General features: G+C 34.2%; 1 protein-coding gene and 1 long non-coding RNA gene across 4 annotated transcripts in view; one reads left to right on the forward strand and one right to left on the reverse strand.

The window, feature by feature from the left end:
- LOC136029006 (nidogen-like) overlaps positions 1-21,425 on the reverse strand; it is a 258,905-nt gene that overhangs the window by 41,925 nt on the left and 195,555 nt on the right. For both annotated transcript variants that reach the window (XM_065707012.1, XM_065707011.1), the window contains exons 11-15: positions 20,708-20,839; positions 11,533-11,676; positions 7,281-7,550; positions 5,539-5,664; positions 2,482-2,631 (exon numbers count right to left, since the gene is read on the reverse strand). In XM_065707012.1, the coding sequence (XP_065563084.1) occupies positions 2,482-2,631; positions 5,539-5,664; positions 7,281-7,550; positions 11,533-11,676; positions 20,708-20,839 (822 nt within the window). The remainder of the gene's footprint in view (positions 1-2,481; positions 2,632-5,538; positions 5,665-7,280; positions 7,551-11,532; positions 11,677-20,707; positions 20,840-21,425) is intronic.
- LOC136029017 (uncharacterized) overlaps positions 1-21,425 on the forward strand; it is a 53,959-nt gene that overhangs the window by 17,833 nt on the left and 14,701 nt on the right. The window contains exons 2-3 of one of the 2 annotated variants that reach the window (XR_010617944.1): positions 725-874; positions 6,228-6,710. This is a non-coding gene — a long non-coding RNA (uncharacterized LOC136029017). Of the gene's footprint in view, positions 1-724; positions 875-6,227; positions 6,711-21,425 lie in introns of those variants that run through there. The other variant, XR_010617945.1, reaches the window with a different exon arrangement.

Here is a 21,425-nt window from a genome sequence, read left to right on the forward strand (position 1 = left end):
ACTACTACTACTACTACTACTACTACTACTACTACTACTACTACTACTACTACTACTACTACTACTACTACTACTACTACTACTACTATTACTACTAGTACGATTGCTACTAAAGCTATGGGTATTCAGGTGAAAATTCCAGGGATATTGAGGGGGAAGTTGAACTAAATCAAAACACGCTAGTCTGTCTTCGTTGGTTCATCTTTTGAAATGACCCATGGAGATCAACTAGCATTCAATTGACATACAATATGTATCAATTAATTTAAACAGTTATCCACAAACACAAAGTTGACAAAACTTCTTCAGTAAATACCGTCGTTTTAATTTGTAAAAATCACTAGCAGTGTCAAGTGATAAGTGCCTTATTTCTTGTTCCTTAGCAAATAGTTTGATTCACATGAGCTACAAGATAGTCATTTGTTGGCTTTTCTCATTGAAATATATAAAAATAGTTACCTAAAAAGGTGTTTGATATCTGAAACTTGTAAATTTATAAGTTTAAGTTATAAACTTGTAATTTTATATATCAGATAAGATGTTAAAACACCATTACGAGCCTTGATATTTTGAGTCCCTTATGTTTTTTAGTGTAGGTATGAAATTGAAAGCTTGCATGTATGGAGGAAGATTTTCAAACGGAAACATTTTTGAAAAAGCAATGTCAAAGATCCGTCTATATGATCGTTGCAGTACTTAAGGGCAAAATTTGTCATGCTTTCAGGACCCGTGGGTTTTTGTTACATCAACAATTTTCTTAGCAGTATGGATCTTTGGATCAGAATAGTTGTCACGACAAGGGAACCAGGAAACCAGAAAAATTGCAATATCTGTATCATTTTCTTCCAGATTTGAGAATTTGGCAGAGACCCAGGTAAGAGATGTGGTTATTGCCTTCTGGGTTTCGCACCACTTCCTGCTAGTTATTACGTACGAAATTTAAATTTCCTAAGAAGAAGGCATAGCCTATTTGACAATTCTTTACCAGTTCCTTAAGAAACACACTACAGCTCGGAAGTAAAGCTATGCATGTACTAAACGTGAGATCATCGAATCTTATGAATTGCATCTATGTTTAGTCTGATGAATTTAAATCTGTCTTTTCTACTTTTCAATGTTAGCCACCATGTGTTTGGGGTTTCTTTTGATTGATTACAGAAGATGTAGCAGATCCTGTAGGTCTTCATTTTTAAAGTAGACGTTCAGCCAAGGTTTACCCCTGGTAGACACATAGACCCACGTTGATGGCACTAGTATATGCTTGAGGGTAGAGTCCTAAATTCTGGTACCTCTCTGCAACTCAATCAGCACCTTCTTGGAAGAAGGCTCCCTATGTCTGACAATAAAAATTGGCGGGTCAACTACATCTGAAAATTTGGTTATATGACCCTGTGCATTAAAATAGGCAGCCGAGTATAGGATAATCAGAAATCGTAGTGGTCAACAATGATATTTCATTCTAAGATCTATGGGCGTTTTCCAGATTTTCTGCAGTAGGGTAGTCTAATCGAAGACGTCTTCACATGAATTTTATCATGGCAAAAGACATCTCACTGGGTCGTTAGCTAAACAAAACTTAGGCTTCCACAATCAACCCATTCCTCGACTATAGAAGCAACCGAAAGCCCCTTTACCCATACACATCAATGGAGTGGTTTCCTTTAAAAGGCTAGGATGTAGAAGAAAGAGGTACCTGCCACTATCAAGCTCTCGAAACAGGGATTCCATTCCCTGAGGGGTTAGCTGAGACCAGCCACTTCTTATCATCATTTGCATTGGCCTTTGTCTGTATTTGTAGCTGGATTGTCCAGTTTATTGCAGTTGTACTACTATAGACGATCATCCCACGACAGAATCCTGTCGTACTGTATTTGGCCATTGCTGGGAGGAGACTTACTGTTAGGTCGTATTCTTCCTGCTGCTCTTTTATTTATTATCTTTGATTAAGGGTGTTCCAGTGTTTCTTCTGAACCCCCAGTCTCCGGGCTAGTCGGTTTTTAATAGAATATATATATATATATATATATATATATATATATATATATATATATATATATATATATATATATATATATATATATATATATATATATGTAAGACAAGCTTCTGTATACCGCCTGGAGCTGGAGATGCACCGAGTAGCTTGGGAGAGCCCTCACTGAGAGAGACACAATAGGTACACAGAAATCTACAATACTTGAGTATTTAATGACTCAGGTACCTTCTCAAAATTTGGTTAAAACAAAAATTATTTGTAAAAAATAAAAAAGTCTTATTTTCTTTCATATCTTCTCTTTTCATTCACTGCACAATTTGACAATCCAGTAAAGGGAACACAGTTACCGAATATATAAAACGCAAGGTGGTACTTCGATAAAGCAAATAAACTAATCATGCCCTTTTAAATGTAAGATAAAATGCAAGAGACGTACCTTTTTAGCCTTTTGTGAACAGTGAAGATATGAGAGAGTTCTAACTTACCTTTTCCTGTGCATGATATACCATTTCCCTGAAAACCCGTCTTGCAAACGCATTTTGAACCTAATAGGTCGTCATCGTATGCACAAAATGCATTAGAATGGCAAATATCTGGATTCAAATCGCAGTTGCTAATTGTTGTAGCTTCCGGGACTAAAAGAAAAAAAAGGCAAATACTGATACGTAAAAAAATAGAAAACAATAATGCAGACGGAAAACTTTTAAATATGAAGTTCAGCGCACTGAATTTAATTTTTGGCCTAGAACTACAACAAACGTAGTTTAGGAAACATTTAAATATTTGGCCTTTCACTTGATACCAGTGTACAAAAGTCTTTGCCCGATCTTTTCCTCTTTGCTCGGTGATAATTAGCATCTAGAATATAACCTAAAATCCCTATTGTATTTACTCATGGTCGTATGTCAGACAGTAGGCGTTATTTGGGCACTTAGTTTAAGACGATTTTTGAACGTGGAGGCTATGGATTGAAATGCAAATTACATACCGTTTTCAGTTCTGAACAAAACTTTTAGATTTGAAAGAAGGAGTGTCGTTTCTTCATTTGAAAACTTCCAATTTTTATGATTATAAAATAAGTGGATTGAAATCAAAAACATGAGCCCACGTTGGATGCACAGCCATGTTAAATACCACTGCAGATACACCTAATATAATTTTCATAGTTTATGCATGAAATTAATTTATAATTACAATTTCAATAATTACATAATTTGAACTTGCCCCGTGATATCTCATAAACGTCTGCGAATGAGGGGTCTTTGATTCCTAGATAGACTTTGGTTAGGATCCTAAAAATGAGGAAGTGGAATAATTTTGAATTGAATATTCGATAAGGATTCACTTAACTAAAAAAGAACATAATATATTTTTTATATTTTTCAGCATATTTAATTAATGACTTTTTAGCTGAAAAATTGTCAGAAAACGTGTCAAAGCTGCTTCTTCAACTTGTGACATCCCAGTTCAGACTTTGTGTTGTCCTGGTATTGAGGTCTTTTAATATTTTCTCCCTAAGAGCCTTAACAAAATTTTCAAATTAATATTTCAGATTACAAATCGAATTTCATCAATGATTAGAGCTATTTAAATTCTTTTTGTCACATCTAAGAGTTTACTCTTTAAACAGAAGCAATATCTTCCTACAAAAGATTTTTTTTAGCAAAAAATAATATAGGCAATCGGCGTAAAGATAGCGTTAAAATCTAATGGAGAATGAGTCAATTATTCTTATTTGCTGAAAAAGGAAATGCATTTGCAGCTTACCAGCGCTAACCTTTTCTGCTGGTGCTGTTAAAATGAGTTCTAACTTTCATAAAGACAACTATTTGTGTTGCGAGAGCAACACTTTGGTTTTGTCGTGTTTTTTTCCTAGCACCCCGATTTCAGCTTATTCCTTGAAAGTGGCAAGGGTCTAACCTATGCGGTTTTTACGGAAAGTGTGGACCTTGGGCTGGATTGATAAATATGACTTTGCATTTTGGAAAGCTTCGTAGAACTTTTGCCTGGGGCCAAAAGTATGGTTTTTGCTTGTGTTTCTACCTATTTCTGTTTTTGATTTTAGTTTTGATTCAGTTTTTCGCATGATTCGATTTTTCGCATTCTTGGGATTGCGGTAGAGAAATGGTATCAGATATTGCTCTTAAACTTTAAAATTCTCTCATTGCTAAAGAAATTAGAGCTTATCCTTTGCTCCTTTCTAAATGATGACGTAAGAAACTTGGCCTGCGGCAAAAAAGTCAACTTTTGAACTAATACAGATAGATTGTTTTTTTCGACGACAGTCGATAGCTCTTAATGAGCTGATCAAAGTTAATGAATAGTTCCTTCGTGAGATATACCAGTTTGAAAGTTTAAAGCGGTTGACAACTTCAGAAGTAAGGTACAAACTGAAACCAAAAATAGGCTGATACCTATTATGAGACATATAGGCGAGTTTTAAGCAACAGTTGGCTGTTAGCTCACAATCATCTTCTGCAATGAGGGATCGCAACTTTTGCTAGTTGGTGTATCTATTATTTGTTTCCGGTGTATTTGATGGTAAGACAAATTTGGTTCCAGTGGTAAGACATGTAGGGGACTTATAAGTAATAATCGACTCTTAAGCTACAATCAAGCTACAAGAGACAGGGGTTTGTAACTTTTGCTAGTTGCAATGAGGGGTTTACAACTTTCACGAGTTGGTGTACCTAGTATTTATTCCAAGATCCTTACAGATTAACAACTTCAGCGTTTAATCGAAGCAAGGAAACAAAACCAAAGTGTTGCTCTCGCAACACTTTACTTGGCGAAGCCGAACAAAGGTTACCGCAACACCTCACGTTGCCCATGTAACTTAGATCTAGTTAAAACTAACGTTAGCATCATCTATACACATCTCTATTTTTCTAGAATAAAAGCATGTATCTATTGAAAAAAAAAAGAAGAATAAACTGTTTAAGGTTTGACCTAGTACTGTCTGATTTGCTGAGCTAAAATTGTACACAGTTTAAGGATTATTCATCTAGTCATATCATACACTCTACATAAATATAATTTTGATAATAACAACGTACATTATATACATGCTGAAAGTGTTGTTTGCTGTCTGATATTAAAAATTAATGAATTTTGGGGGATATGACACAATGCTCAGTCCGTTAAATAAATCGATACAAATACGCATTTTACCTTGACATACAAGTTTCAATTTTTAAAATTGACGGCGACAATCAGGAAGAAGGAGAAAATAAGGAATTGTATTTTTCAGTAATTTTGAATTTTAAAATAAAAAAGTATATGCAAATAACCCAAAACTTTACGAAAGAAAATGCTCATTTGAAAAAAAAACTTCTACAAAGATTTTTATCTCACTAAAATTAAAGATCCTCATTTCTTTTTGCTAAGTTTCAAAGGAATTTTGTTCTACTTGATTTTTTCTCAAAATTGGTGACTAGCATAAAAATATACTAAATAGAATATTGGAGAAGAGTTTCTGGCATTGAAGCCAACACAGAAGAGCTTTCATTTGGGCTTTGGTCAATTTAAAAAATAAAGCTTACTTATCAAAGCACATCTATATCCATCACCTTGGTATCCAGCGTTGCAACGACAACTGTAAAGATCCGCTTCACTTGTATAGATGCACTGAGCTCTAGGGTGGCAATTATTGACAACGTTACAAGATGCTAAAATAAACGTGATAATAATTGTAATGCAACGTTACAAGATATAATGATTTTTTAGAAATTTTAATAGGCTATTAGAAAAGCGCAATTAATCTTATTTAAATTCAGACGTTGTGATATTAAAATATGAAAAAAGTGAAGGAATGAGAGAAAGATTTTGCATTTTTTGGGGGGTCTTTAATTCAATGTTTTCAACTATAATTTGGATTCTTTTGTTTATTGGTTTTTCAATTCACATTTTGAATTTTGACATATCAAAGTTTCCTGACATGTTTTACTCTTGCATTTTGAAATTTAATTAAAAACTTTTGCTGGGCTAAGTAACACACATTACTAAAACAAAATCTCAGTGACAATAAAAAAAATCATCCTTAATAGTGATGCAAGTTAGAAGCTCAATATAATTTCAGACCTTGGGTAAGTAAAGAATAGCTTTTATCTACTTTTACTATAGTTACTAAGCATAGTTTCAAACGTGAGATTTTTTTCCACTTAGTTAACAGTCCAAAAACAGAATAATGAAACAGGGTCATGTTTTTGATAAGAAAATGCTTATTTTACAGGAATTTTTTATTCAAAGAAGCCAGTAAAGCTAAAACTGATTCTTCGGTACCTGGGTTGGATCTCATTGGATCTAAAATCAGCCGCAGCCTGCTAATTTTAGTACCCAAAGAATTTGAAGATATCTCAATACATGGATGAAAATTGCTAATTTCGGCACTCAGGAAAGAAAATAAAGGAATATACTTGAGATAATCGTGCCATCGTGAATTCAGAGTGTTTATCCCTTGTTAAATCCATTACACTACACTACGATACGTATACAGAGCACTTACAGTACAATAGAAGCTGATGGCGTATATTTAGAAGAAAGTGCGGGACACGTTTTTGTTCATGTGATAATCCAACCTCCCTTCCCCTCAAAAATAAAATAAAATTCATCTCTTAAGAGTTGTACATTTATTTTATAGATATTATCAAAGGCTACTCTACCTATATACAGCTATATTCTCTCATTTTGTCCATTTATTTTATGGTTCCAAAGGGTACAAGCTTAAGGAAGGTGATAACCCAAATTTAGATACCTCTGGGTAAGAAAATTGGATAGCTGTTACCCAGAGCTTCGATCTGACTGAGTACTGACCAGGGCGCCGAAGTTCAAATTTTAGTGAGAACCCCAACATCTCAACACAATTCATATTAAACAGGTCATAATAACAGAATGTAACTAAATAGCAAATAAAAATGCTTCAATAAAATTTCTGACAGGGAAATTTCTGAAATAAAAAATATCATTTTTCAGAAATAATCTTATTTTCCTCAAAAATTCAAGCTTAAATGACCTACCAAATTATTGACATATTTTCACAGCCTCTTGACCGCGCTTCTTCATTATGTGGATCCCTATAAAATCTATCCCTTATACATATGCAATAAAACATTAATAAAAATAAACAAATTAAACAAACAAAATTACTATCAGGGAATTTATTCTAGGCAACCTAAATATGAGTTCACATGTCCTGTTCTAAACAAAGAAGAATCGTTCCCAGGAAACGTAGGTCAATTGAAATGCAGTCTAAATAGGAAATTAAAATTAAAAAATCATCACTTACTAAATTGCTGCATATTTGCATCAACCAATGTGTCTTCTGAGGTTGAAATACACTTTTCACCATCATAAGTAGAATCTCCTTCGCACCAGCAAACTCCATAAAGACAAGTAGGTGCAAGTGTTGCGGAATTTACATCATAATTATCATGAAGAGCACATTCATAACCATCACCATCATAGCCTTGTAGGCACTTGCAGAAGTAAGTTGCAGTAACATTGTTATACTCACATGAAGCATGAGCTGAACAAAACTCAGCAATAAGGCAATTCTCTTAAAAAAAGATGGAAAAGGGTTTAAATGTTATAGTTGTTAAGTGCTAGAAAAAATAGCTGTCTAAATATATTTGGCAAGATTTTAGACATATATCTTAGCGGTCATCAGGAATAAAATCAAAATAACTTTTACAAGATTTACAAGATTTTAGACATATGTCTTGGTGGTCATCAGGAATTAAATCAATTTAATGAAGTAAATATAATCTTTAAATTTCTTTTTAAACTAAACTTCATGAATAAGAATGACATTTTTTCTCCAGTTATATTATAGATTTTTCGGAACCCTAAATGCTTTTTCAGTTCTTTAAAAAAGCAGCAAAAGTGTTCAAATGTCATAATTGTAAATGATAGAAATAATAAATGCCTATATACGTCCTCAAAAATTTTAGAAATTTGTCTGAGAGGTCAACAGGAATAAAATCAAAATAGTGACGCATATATAATTTTTTTTTCGTTTTTATTACCACTATTCTTCATGAATAAGAATGCAAATTTTTCCTCCAGTTAAACTATGTTTTTTTTGGTATCCTAAAGTTAATTCAAATGATGATTCGAATCTAAAAAAATTTTAAACAACACCACACATATATCTACAATTTTTGTTTTTAGCTTATTGCAATACAGATAAAAGTTGCTTGAAGCTTCCATAATGTGCAAATTTTAATGGAATTAAAATGGCTCCTACTGAGTGTGAGGACTTAAAAACATTTCTTTATGAAGTTTGAGCTCTTACAAGTGTCATAATTAAGGGAAGTTTTCATTTAGGTCAAAATTCAAGAAGGATTTTAATTCGGTATGTTATGTTTTGACTCTTTTGTGACGTTGGCTCGCATGCAATATCTTCTAAAATTTTTGACACGCATCTAAAACCACACAAGCCTAAAAGTTTGTTTTTTTATGCTTCAAATTTATTGGATACTGTGCTTGAAATCCGTTATCAATTGCCTCCAACAACTGTTTTGTTTGTTGGAGAAATTGACTAGTGATTTTTAGTAATGGTTTTGATAATAAAAATTATAAACAAGAAGGAAATGCCGGTTGACCAACGAGTTTCTATTTAACTATGCGTGCTTCTGAAGTGAATGAATGCTTTCACTGCACCGTCATTTTTTATACTAACAACACAGCATCCAGGACTGTATAGCCAGATATTATAGTTGATGGTTTTAAAAACTGCCAGCCCATCCAACAAATAACAAATCTACTCTTTTTGGTACATTCTTTAAAGCATGTCCGTGGTAACAAATTGTAAGCAAAAAGCAACATATATTTATTTTAATTAACGCTATAAAAACCTGGATTTTGATAGCAATAAATCAAGGAGGCACACTCGTGCCTCTATAAAGAGGCGACACACGACAATGTTAAGCGATCTTCTGTTCCAGTGGTCGCAGAGGTATGGGGAGGGATGCATTTCGTAGCCCGAGCTCCAACTAAGAAACCTCCCAAAATTTCATCTCCCTCTAACTTTTCCTTCATGGGGAAAATCTGGCCGAAAGTTTCGACCCGTCAACCCCAGCCCCCCTTTAACGTTGTCCGATCGGGCTGAAATTCACAAGTTAAGGTCCCCTAGGGCCCAGGAGCTTATCCGCGAAATTTCAGCTCGATCCGATAACTCCTTCCCTGTTTTCCAGAAACCACGCATAGGCACTTAAATTTCATTTTCTTTTTTTTCCTCGACGCCTACAGGTCACAGCCGACATCAGATCTGGGTGTACGAGGACTCATTCGATGCAGAATTCTCCGAGTAATTTTCCTGGAAAGTTTCGTAGGAAAATCTTAACCCCCCGAAAGTTTCGACCCCCCCAACCCCACCCCCCTTTTAACGTTGTCTGATCGGGCTGAAATTCACAAGTTAAGGTCCCCTACGGCCCAGGAGCTTATCCGCGAAATTTCAGCTCGATCCGATAACTCCTTCCCTGTTTTCCAGAAACCACGCATTAGCTACTTAATTAACGCATTTCTCTCCATAAGAGCCCATGTTAATTTGAAATTTTTAAAAGTTATTAAGAAGTTATATTTACACGCATGGAAGTGATTAGCTCCGTCGGTAGAGCGCGGGGCTTTTAATCCTCTGGTCAAGGGTTCAAGTCCCTGACGGGCGGTTTTTTTTCACAGCATCAAAATAAAAGTGTATAATTTTGATAACACCTGGACAGCTTATCAATTGAGAGATAACAGAATATTAGCTTCTTATGAGCAAAAGAAACATTTCGGTCATTCTATCTATTTTTTTTCTATTTTATACAATGATTTAAAAGCGGGGGGGGGGCGGCAGCCACCCAAGTTTCTCTCCTAATTCCTGTACGAGGAGTACAGGAATTATTAAAATACATCCACCATGGATTGTAGAAAAACGTACAGAAATAATATGAAAAAAACTTCGTTTTCTTAAAGAGTTAAAGAGGCTGCGTCCCAAAGTCGAACCTTAAAACGTACAGGAATTAGAAGAGGCAGGTGGGAGGCTGCCGCCCCCCAAACCCCCAGCTTTTAAAGACTCTTTTGTCCAGGTTTTTTGTTTTTTTGCTAACCCCCTGCTCTTGGCTTCGGAAAGGCCATCTTTTAATTAACAAAAAATTGAAATGAATGAATAATGGAATAACTTCGAAAAATGTTAAACACAAGAGGACAGGAGAACCATTGCGCCGAAACTAGTAATTAGTAACAATGAAGTCCTCCCACAAAAAAAAAACCTGTACAAAAGTCTTTAAAAGCTGGGGGTTTGGGGGGCGGCAGCCCCCCAACTGCCTCTTCTAATTCCTGTACGTTTTAAGGTTCGACTTTGGGACGCAGCCTCTTTAACTCTTTAAGAAAACGAAGTTTTTTTCATATTATATATATAAAGAATCTCCTTTTTATTATAGTCCTAAATATGTAAAATTTATCAGATTTGAAATTAGTCATAAATAGTCACGACTACAAGCAAGTTTTGAAATTTTAACATGAAGAAGGAGGCGGGGAATAGCAGCATAATTCCAAGTATGCCCAGGAAACCCATTGCAATGGTTCCAAGCTCCTATGCCTATAAACAAAAAATTGGATATTTTCTCTCAGAAATTTCATAGCGAGTGCTTCCACTCGCACTGTGCTTACAGTGCTTACACTGTTTACATGTTTGTTTTATCTTAGGTCTGGGCATATTGAATCAGTGATCTCAGAATACTGGAAAAAGGCTCATTCAAACAGAAATTAAAAAGAACTTATCAAAAATAGAGATATATCTCAGGAAAACAGTGATTTCTCCAGTTTTTGCCGAAAATAAAAAGTTGTGTCCCGAACAGGGACAAAATACTTTTAAGTTATAATTCTTGGGAAGGCCAATTTGGTTCGAATTTATTGACAAAGTATTCCTACATCATCTGACATACCACAACAAAATGGTGATTTCCGCCAGTTTTGTGCAAAAAACAGAAATAGAAAAACAGATGGTATTTTGACCCGCAAGAACGAAAATGCTACCTAGTTAGAATTAAACAAAAATCAAAAATGAACAGAACTAATCATAAAACCAATTTTTCAAACGAAAGTAAATTGGGGGCATAGAAACTCCGAGCGAATTGAAGTTACCGCCCTTTACGCAATAGGAGTTATTATACACCAATCCCTTAAGAACTATGCTGTAAAATAAGAGCAACGTGATATTTTCTTTTTATATTATTTTTTTTGTCACAGTGTCTTCAGAATGAAAATGTTTTTTTTTTCATTTGCTTCAAATAATCGAATATTTATTTTAAGTATTCTGAGGGAAAATCGGCAAATAACTCACCTGCAATTATTTTGCAGGTTATATTGAACTGGCTATATTTTTACACCGTAAAAAACGTTTAGCTAATCCCTAGTTAAACAAGGTAGGGCTAATGGACGACAACCCTCTTAATATACAGAATAATTTCAGTTCGTTCTCAGTTTTATTGCCAGTCTGTATCTTTATTTGATTTTTTTTTTCTTTAGTTTTTAAATCATATCTTAGATCTTACCAGAATCTGGAATACAAACAAAGCCATCACCACTGTATCCAGCATTACAAACACATGTGAAGGTGTTACTTTCATCAACATATTTACAGGCTGCGTTTTCGTTGCACAGACTTGTTGTCAGGCAGCTCGGTGCATACAGCTCCTCTGTAAAAGACACCAATTTCATTTTGAATTTAATGGTTAGTTTTTCTGGTAAACTTCCATCTCTGTTCCAAAAAGAACAATCATATGGAATAATAAACCGAGAAGGAAGCTTTATATTTAAGGGTTTTTATTTCATTTTTTCTTCAGAATTAATTTGAAAACATCAGTGGTTCAGAAAATTGCATTCTTTTGAACACAGATAAATTGGTAATCCAAATATTTTTATAGTTCAGAGGTCATATGGTATAAGATAAGCTTCATATTTCCTTCTGGTCTTTTTTAAAGAGAATAGGACTGTGTCGGTCGACTAAAAAAATAAAAATAAAAATAAAAAATTATGAAAAAAAAGAATGTAACGTTCTCTTTGAAATGGAACGACGCAAACGTCGCTATAACAGAACTTTTTTTTTTGAAAAAAGACTGAATTTACTTGAGGTCTGTCAAAGAAGAAATATGATTTACGAGTTCTGATATTCCTGCTAGATCCTATTGTTTTTCTTATGAAGCCAGAACCAAAGTGTATCATCATGATGAACTCCATTAAGATTGGAGAATTTCCCATACGTTTTTTGCCATTTCTTATGAAGGTGTAATCTTAGTGGAAACTAATATCCCAACAAACCATAAGCAGCTACTTCACGTATAGTCTTTAGGTCACAAAATTCAGTCAAAACTTTAACGCGTATTTTGTGGCAAACTGGTCATTAATCTTGACAGATCTTTCGATAAATATGATGCTTTATCAAGCATGTTAGTCAATTCAACTTGGAAAATTTCGACCCGTAGGTCCTTAAGAATAGTTTCTAATTTCGAGCCCAAATTTAACTTGTTGCTTTTTCATAGATTGACTAATGTGCAGTATGGTGAAGGATTTGCCAACTCCCAGACTGTGAAGCTAAGTTTTTTGACGTTCTGCCAATTGAGGGGGCAATAAGGCAAGAAGCAAAACCTGAACGTGAGATTAAAAAAAATATATGTAATCAAAAAATTACCAATGAAACAAGGGTGATATATATATATATATATTTATATATATATATATATATATATATATATATATATATATATATATGTAATATATAATATTATATAAACAAACACACACACAAACACACACACACACACACACACACACACACACACACACACACACACACACATATATATATATATATATACATATATATATATATATATATATATATATATATATATATACATATATACATATATATATATATATTTATATATATATATATATATATATATATATATATATATATACATATATATATATATATATATATATATATATATATGTATATATATATATATATATGTGTGTGTGTGTGTGTGTGTGTGTGTGTGTGTGTGTTTGTGTGTGTGTTTGTTTATATAATATTATATATTACACACATATATATATATATATATATATATATATATATATATATATATATATATATATATATATATATATATATATATATATATATATATATATATATATATATGTAATATATAATATTATATAAACAAACACAAACACACACACACACACACACACACACACACACACACATATATATATATATATATATATATATATATATATATACATATATATATATATATTTATATATATATATATATATATATATTATATATATATATATATATATATATATATATATATATATATATATATATATATATATATATATATATATATATATATTTCGTTGTTTATATTGTTATCAAGATTCCCATTTTAGAGTTTCAGTCACTATTAGCACCAAACACTGCCCACTCATAGTTCATTAATGCAAGCTGTTTGAAAATTCATTTACTTCAAAGGCTATGTCAAAGAAGAAATACAGATTGCAAATTCTTCTAGACTCACTGCAGAAGTATGTATAACGAACAGTAGCAAAAAGTCCTATGCTTCCTATTAAAATTTTTGAAACATATTAACCAAAACCGCTCTTCACGACTTTGCCCTCACACACGCGATGAAAAATGTTTAGTGCATTCTATGATTCGATCCGATGGAAAGCAAACTCACTGTTGCCAGATCGTAGCTATGGTAAAACGCCCCGTAGTTTCAAAAGCGAGCCAAAGCAATCCCCACCACTCTCGGCTTAGAAAAATATAGTGAGGAGAAGGAACACTGATGACAATTTCCCGTAAGGCAAATGTTACACTTTAAATGTATGCCATTTACACCACAGCGAGTGTTACAGGCCTTATGCTTATCATAAGGTTCATAGAGCAGAAGTGATACGCAACAAAGGGAAGCAAGGCTAAATAATCAGAATTAACAAACCCTTTAATAAACACTCAATAGATGGCAAGTGCGATTTTTCTATATCAAACAGTTCGTGGTAACGAACTGTAGTAAGGAGCGACCCGGCTCAATAGTAAACGAAACTCTAAAAAACGAAATTTTGATGCTAAAAGATACATCAAAAGAATCAAATTTTCATGCTGATTCTAAATATATAAGTTTCATCAAAGTTACGAACCTGAGAAAATTGACTTATTTCGGAAAATAGGGGGAAACACCCCCTAAAAGTCAAAGAATCGTAACGAAAATCACACCATCGCATTCAGCGTTTTAAGAAAACCCTATAGCAAAAATTTCAAGCTCCTATCTACAAAAATGTGGAATTTCGTATTTTTTGCCAGAAGACAGATCATGGGTGCGTGTTCATTTGTTTTTCTTTTTGTTTTTTTTTCCCCAGGAGTCATCATATCGACCAAGTGGTCCTAGAATCTCGCAAGAGGGTTCATTCTATCGGAAATGAAAAGTTCTAGTGGCCTTTTTAAGTGACCAAAAAACTTGGAGGGCACCTAGGTCCCCTCCCACGCTCATTTTTCCCCAAAGATAGCCATTTTGTTCCGCACAGTCGAAAACCCTATTGACTATGTCTTTGGAATGACTCACTCTCCCACAGTCCCTCGGGGAGGGGCTGCAAGTTACAAACTTTGTACAGTGTACATGAAGTAATGGTTATTGGGAAGTGTACAGACGTTTTCAGGGGGATTTTTTGGTTTGGGGTGGGGTTGAGGGGAGGGGGCTATGTGGGAGGATCATCTCTTGGAGGAATATGTCATGGGGGAAGAGAAATTCAATGAAAAGTGCGCGGGATTTTCTAGCATTACTATAAAAAAAAAACAATGAAAAAATAAACACGAAAAGGTTTTTCAACTGAAAGTAAGGAGTAGCATTAAAACTTAAAACGAACAGAGATTATTACGCATATGAAGGGTTCTAAAAATACTTTAGCATAAAGAGAGAGGTATTTAGGAGGAGATAAATACCTTGCACTATATGCTAAAGTATTTATAGTAATTTCAACTATTTATTCCACGGTCTTTCTGATTCAGGGGTCATTCTTAAAGAATTGGGACAAAACTTAAGACTTAGTGTAAAAGGCGAGGTATTAACGAGGGGACAAACCCCCTCATATACATAATAAAAAATATAAGAGCATAACAGTTTGTTACGTAAGTTAATTCTCAAGTTACATATATTTTTTACTAATAACAACTTTCGTTAAAAATTAAAAGTGATAGTTGTCTTTTTAAGTGACCGAAAAATTGGAGGGTAACTAGGCCTCCTTCTCCACCCTTTATTTCTTAAAATTGTCTGATCAAAACTAAGAGAAAGCCGTTTAGCCAAAAAAAAAATTAATATACAAATTTCATTTTAATAATTAATGTGCGGAGAGCCAAAATAAAAAATGCATTAATTCAAAAACGTTCAGAAACTAAATAAAAAAACTAGTCTTTTAAACTGAAAGTAAGGAGCGATATTAAAACTTAAAACAAACAGAAATTACTCCGTATAGGAAATGGGTTGTCCCCTGCGCAATTCCTTGCTCTTTACGCTAAAGTTTGATTCTTTGCCACAATTCTACTTTTTAAAACAATTAAAAACTTTAGCGTAAAGAGCGAAGGATTGCAGAGGGAACAACCCATTTCATATACGGAGTAATTTCTGCGTTCGTTTTAAGTTTTAATATCGCTCCTTACTTTCAGTTTAAAAAACTAGTTTTTTTTATTATTCTCAATATACTTTGGTGTTCCTTCTTTTTAGTATATTTTTCTATGCTACTCGGAGTTGCCCGGAACACGTCTCTTGTGAGTTCTTCGAAAGAGGGCACCAGAAGTAAGAGTCGCATCAAGAGTAAGACACGCAGGCTACTACATCCAAACGAAATAAAGAGCGGGTTCAGCAGGTTTTTTTTTAAAAAACACTCCAAAATATGTTTATATGCCTTTTTTTTACATTTTTACAAGTTAGAAAAAAATTTACGGGGTTTGAGTTTTTTCCCCACTGATTTTTATTTAATTTATTCGAACTGGATCAAATGATTTGGATGGGAATACTCTATTATTTTGTAAAGTTATTAACTGCCCTTTATCCGCCATACTTTCAATTCGTAAATATGTAATTATCAAAAATGCTAGTAAACATGTAATGATTCACATAAATCACAAACGAATAAAGATAACATACCCTTCGATGGCTATTTTATGCTCTTTCCGAATGCAATAATTGTTTTGGTACAAATTCAATTTTAACCTTTAAAACTAAATAAATGGCAAGTGTGATTTTTTTTCTTGATATTTTGTTGGTGTTCCTTTTCCTTACTAATTTCTTCTATGCCACTCCCAGTTGCCTGGAAAGTGTCTCTCACGAGTTGTCTGAACGAGGACACCAGGAGCAAGAATCGCAGGCAACTATATGCGAACGAAATAAAGAGCGTGTTCCAGTCTGACAAAAAGTTTATAGTACTTTAATAAAAATTAAACGTTTTGTTCAAGGTGAGAGCGAGTTAACTACAGCTGGAGGAGTTGAAAATTAAATTCGTATTAAATATTATGTTAAATTTTTCTGAGTTAGATTAACGAGCGTTTAGTTTCATTAACTTCCGCCCAATCCTCATTAGACAAGAAAAACAACGGAGTTTGAAAGCAACAGTTAGTAAATCCTTCCAGTATTGCAGTTCATTCTTATTAAATTTGAAGTAAATACGAATTAAATAGCATATTTTACAAAGAAAACACGCTTAAAGAATGTGAACAGTACTCGAGCCACTTCTCTTTTTTACATTTTAAGTTACTAAGTCACTTTAACTCTGCATTGTTCATATGGAGTTGGAATAATAGTGATTAAAGTCAAAAATTTAATTTCGTCAATAACACAGGTCTTCCCGACTTTCAGCAAATTATCCAGATCAGTTGCTAAGCTCTGATTTGCAACTGTAAAGCCCAGTTTTGACGCATGCTTCGATAGACAAAGCTTAGCTAGACACCAGTGTCTCCATGCATGCCGCCGTGTAGCTCAAATATTGCATTCGTCATGTTAGGGAAAGTGCAGGGTTTCGCGTGCATGGTGAATTTTTAGAGCCTACAACTCGCCGTGCACTGAGGCACATCGTGTTTAGCTAAGTGCCTTTGTCTACCAAGGCATCCATGAGAACGAGGCTCAACGCAAAAGCCTTCGTAATCCCAAGATGGAAGAGTACGGGCAGCTAAAGACCAATCATAAAAATTTCTTTTTACTTTATTGTTCAAGTTAAAAAAACAACAACAAGAAACAAAGACACTTGGGTCTTTAATACGGCTACGTGGTATTTATTGTAATACATACCAGTAATCTTTTAATGCAGTAACCCCCCTGCATGTTCTTTATCCATCGCTTCTTCTTCAAGATTCAAACATTTATGATTATTCAACAATTTGCGTTTGTTACTTTCTAAATTGTAATTTTTTCTTGGCTTCCCAAATTTGTTTTAGTAATACTGAATTAGTTTCAAAATTTAAAATTTAACAGCCATTGGAAATAGTTAAGATAAACATAGTTAAACTTTACCAAAAACTCTGAATATATTCCCTTTTTCAGTAATATAAGAAACGCTTTTGTTATTTTTATTTGCTACATTCTATTTAGTTATTTTTGTGCCATTTGTAAATTGCTACTTTGTTTGACAGTTGAAGTTATCTTGACTGTTGAAGTTTCACAAAAAATCTTTTATGCTCCTTTTTTTCGGGAAAAATAAATTAATAAATAAGCTCAAGTTTAATATAGAAAGCTAAGCTACATTAAAACGGAGGGTGATTTAAGACTTCAAATAAGCTAGAATATCATCTAGATCAGTTGTTTGGTCACCAGTTTCTTCGACTTCACAACCCTTATAAATAATACTATTGAAAAGCAGCATACGCTTTGTAATTTGAAACGTCGAGAAGCAAGAGTCGCATGCTGACAACCGTGATAGCCTGAACACAAGTATTGAGTTCAACATGGGTGAGAGCATACGATTTCTGAGTTTACTCTTAACAATATTCATCATAGAAAAGGATCATTCCGCTATCGTATTGATAATGGGCAAAGTCAACACGATTAATGCCGACCTGGCTAACTCACGAAAAGGAGATACCCCAACAGCATCAAGATATACAGGACAGCTATCCAGAACTGAGAGGAGTCTTTGGGGGTTGTTCCTCCACATAAAAATGACCAATTAACGTCCAATAGTTCCCTCAGCTGGTTTCCCAAGGTACTGAGATCAGAGGTAGCAACGATTTTCAAAGGTAAATTCAGAGCAGGAAGCATTTGTTTAAGCACCGCTTTAGCCGCAGTCTTCAGGAATGTCAAACACTGTATTTTGATCTCGCTCTTCTGCGTGTATGAAAGTTTAGATTTGGCCTGTTCAATCAGGAACTCATGTCCGTAATTGACTTAATCTGGCGGCAAATAATTTATTTCGAAGTCCATGTTAATCCTCGTAGACACTGCAGACGAGTGGAGTATCCTGCGCAGGAGACTGCATCAAACCCTGCAGCTCTTTAAAAAGGCAAAATTTGTAAGCGTGTGTGTGCTTAAACAGCAAGTTGACCCTTTGAAATTCAGCCAGCAAGAACACAATGAAAATCCTGTTTTTTTCATCTTGATGCATAGCGTGTAGCATTCTGGTAGTAGAGCAACGCTCTTTCTCTTTGACCAGACTGAAGCGTGTGGTGAGCTGCAAGTACTGCTCGTAAATGCGAACCAAGGCAGTGCCCTGAGAAAGCCAACGAGCATTAGAGGGATAAATGTCACGTAGTGGTGGATTTCTAGAGTATGAAACCGTTATTTTAAATATTTTCTTTAAGTGGTCATATATTTCTTGGGGTAAAGCAATATGAGACTATCAGGAGGGTGGGGAGGTACCTATGTACAGAAAAATCATTTACTTTGGAAATGGTATAAAAAAGAATCGAGTAGTGTGTTCACCTTGACCCTGTATCAGTTATGGAATCTTGTAAATATCAACCAAAATATTCACAAAGATCTGTCAAATATATCTAAAAAAGCCTAAATCTGCTCTCCTGATGAGCCCTTGTGTTGGGTTGTTGCCTCTTAATTATTTGTCTTTATTATTTTTTCTATTGTTTGGTAAATGACGACTTATACTTGTTGACGACATGACTGCCTGTCCATGGATTATTCTTTATGGTTGATTGTGTTTGGCTATGCTGTTTGACTTATGTGATTGTATGGATGAGTAGGGTTAAGGCCTCATTCAAGTGCTGGTCTATATTACTCACTAATTTAGGAAAACAGTCTTCCTTTTCTCCTTCTGTCTCTCTTTTTTTTTATGTGTTTGTGCTGTTGCATTGGTGATTTCTCTTTTCATGATATAATTCAAGTCTTGCCTTATCTGAACAGCAAAAAATTCTTTGTAGCAATTGGAATAAGAAACTTGACAATTATATTTCCTTAAATTAGCGCTATTTTTCTTGCATTCTAAACGCAGGGCAATGTGGAATTAAATTTCACAAACGAAAAGCGATGCGAAATAGCGTTCGGTGTGTTAAAGGAGGGTTTTTTTCGTTCTGATTTATAGTCACGGCTAAGCCACGGTGATTTTGGAATTTTCGTATGGTTCTCAACTTTCTGTCAAAATAAGCCTTTTTTTGTAAAAAAGTCCACGTTCCCGCCCCACGCTCACTCCAAAATTCAAACCGCCCCTAGCGGCTAGATCAAGCCCACAGGGTGGGAAAAAAGCCCATCTGGCAACAGTCAGCCAAGTAGCAACTGTACCTATTGCTCTGACGGTATGGGAACCTTCTCGAACTAGCGCGCTTTGATGTTGTATCGTTTTTGGAAAAACTCTTCGCTACTGTTCGTTATATATATTTCTGCTGTGTTCTAGACTCTACTGGCCTTTAACTGAGTAATATCTGGGTGGGAATTTTTTTTGAAAATGGGATTCGTATGGAATCCGGTGCAGTTTATTCCTGTGGTCATGACCCACAGTGAGGTATTATATGATGATTTTGTTTATATTAGTGTCTTTAAGTGGTGCCTTTTCTTGTTTTGTTTGTTCTTTTCAGTTGTTTAATTATCCCTTCTTATTGATTTTGTGCGTTGTTCTCTTTTTCCCTTTTCTGTTTTGTTTTTTGTGGCCATCGCACTGCGGGTTTTTATGCTTCAAATATACTACGTCACAGAATAAGCTTAAAAATTATCGATTAAAAGAAAGTGAAATATTAATTTTGTGTTTATTATGTTTGTGTCCTATTTATTCTTATCAATTATTGGTAATTTTTGTAAAGTTGTTTTTTTAGCCTTTAGAGTTCGCCAAAGGGCCGCTGCAAAGGTTCCGAATAAATCTTCACAAATTTCTTCACAGCGGCAAAGTAGATTCTAATTTCTAAAATTTTGGCAACAACCTTAAAAACAACTGAAAAAAGGGCTTGAATAACCTTGAAAATAAAAATCTCAAAAGGCTTAAATTGTGATCTTGACTGGCAAGAATACAAGCTACCTAAAATTTGTCGAGAATCTTAATGGTCATTAGACTTAACGGCTACTCATATCCTATCCCTTTTTATGTTGGTGTAGGAGAATAAAAAGTATCCAGTAAAATTCGATTAAAGCTTTATCCTCATGGCACAAATTCAGGAAGTCTTAATTTAAAGCACCCAAGTAACAGACTAACAGTCCTTTTTACTGTTATGAGACTTGGATTACCTGTTGACAAAAGGACACACTTATCTCCATCTTTTTTATAGCCTGGAAGACATCTGCATTTTGGTTGCCCATTGATTTCTTCCACGCAAACCGTGTTCTCTCCACAATTTGTTGTGTCGCAAGACTTATCTCCTGGAAAAGAAAAATTGATCCCTTAAAAGAAATGCATTCTACTTTTTTCGAAGAAAAAAACTGATAAGTAAAGTTAGCTGGAAGTATTTTGTCTAATGACATAAGCAACGCAGCTTTTTAAGGATAAAGAAGATGTTCTACTCATTGAAAAAAAAAAATAAGCGATGACATTTTTTTGAAGAAGAGTAAAATCCCTATCAACGAATAAGGTTTTGTCTGATGACAGTCAAGATCGAAGGAACTATCAAATAGTTCGTGGTAACGAACCGTAGTAAGGAGCGACCCGGCTCAATAGTAAACGAAACTCTAAAAAAATGGAATTTTGATACTAAAAGTACATCAAAAGAATTGGATTTTTATGCTTATTTTAAATATATAAGTTTCATCAAATTTATTCTTTGTCATCAAAAGTTACGAGCCTGAGAAAATTTGCCTTATTTTGGAAAATAGGGAGAAACACCGCCTAAAAGTAATAGAATTCTAACCAAGATCACACCATCGAATTCACCGTATCAGAGAACCCTATTGTAAAAGTTTCAAGGTCCTATCTACAAAAATGTGGAATTTCGTATTTTTTGCCAGAAGA

Source organism: Artemia franciscana, chromosome 7, assembly GCF_032884065.1.
Source record: "Artemia franciscana chromosome 7, ASM3288406v1, whole genome shotgun sequence".
NCBI classification, from domain to species: Eukaryota; Metazoa; Arthropoda; class Branchiopoda; order Anostraca; family Artemiidae; genus Artemia; species Artemia franciscana.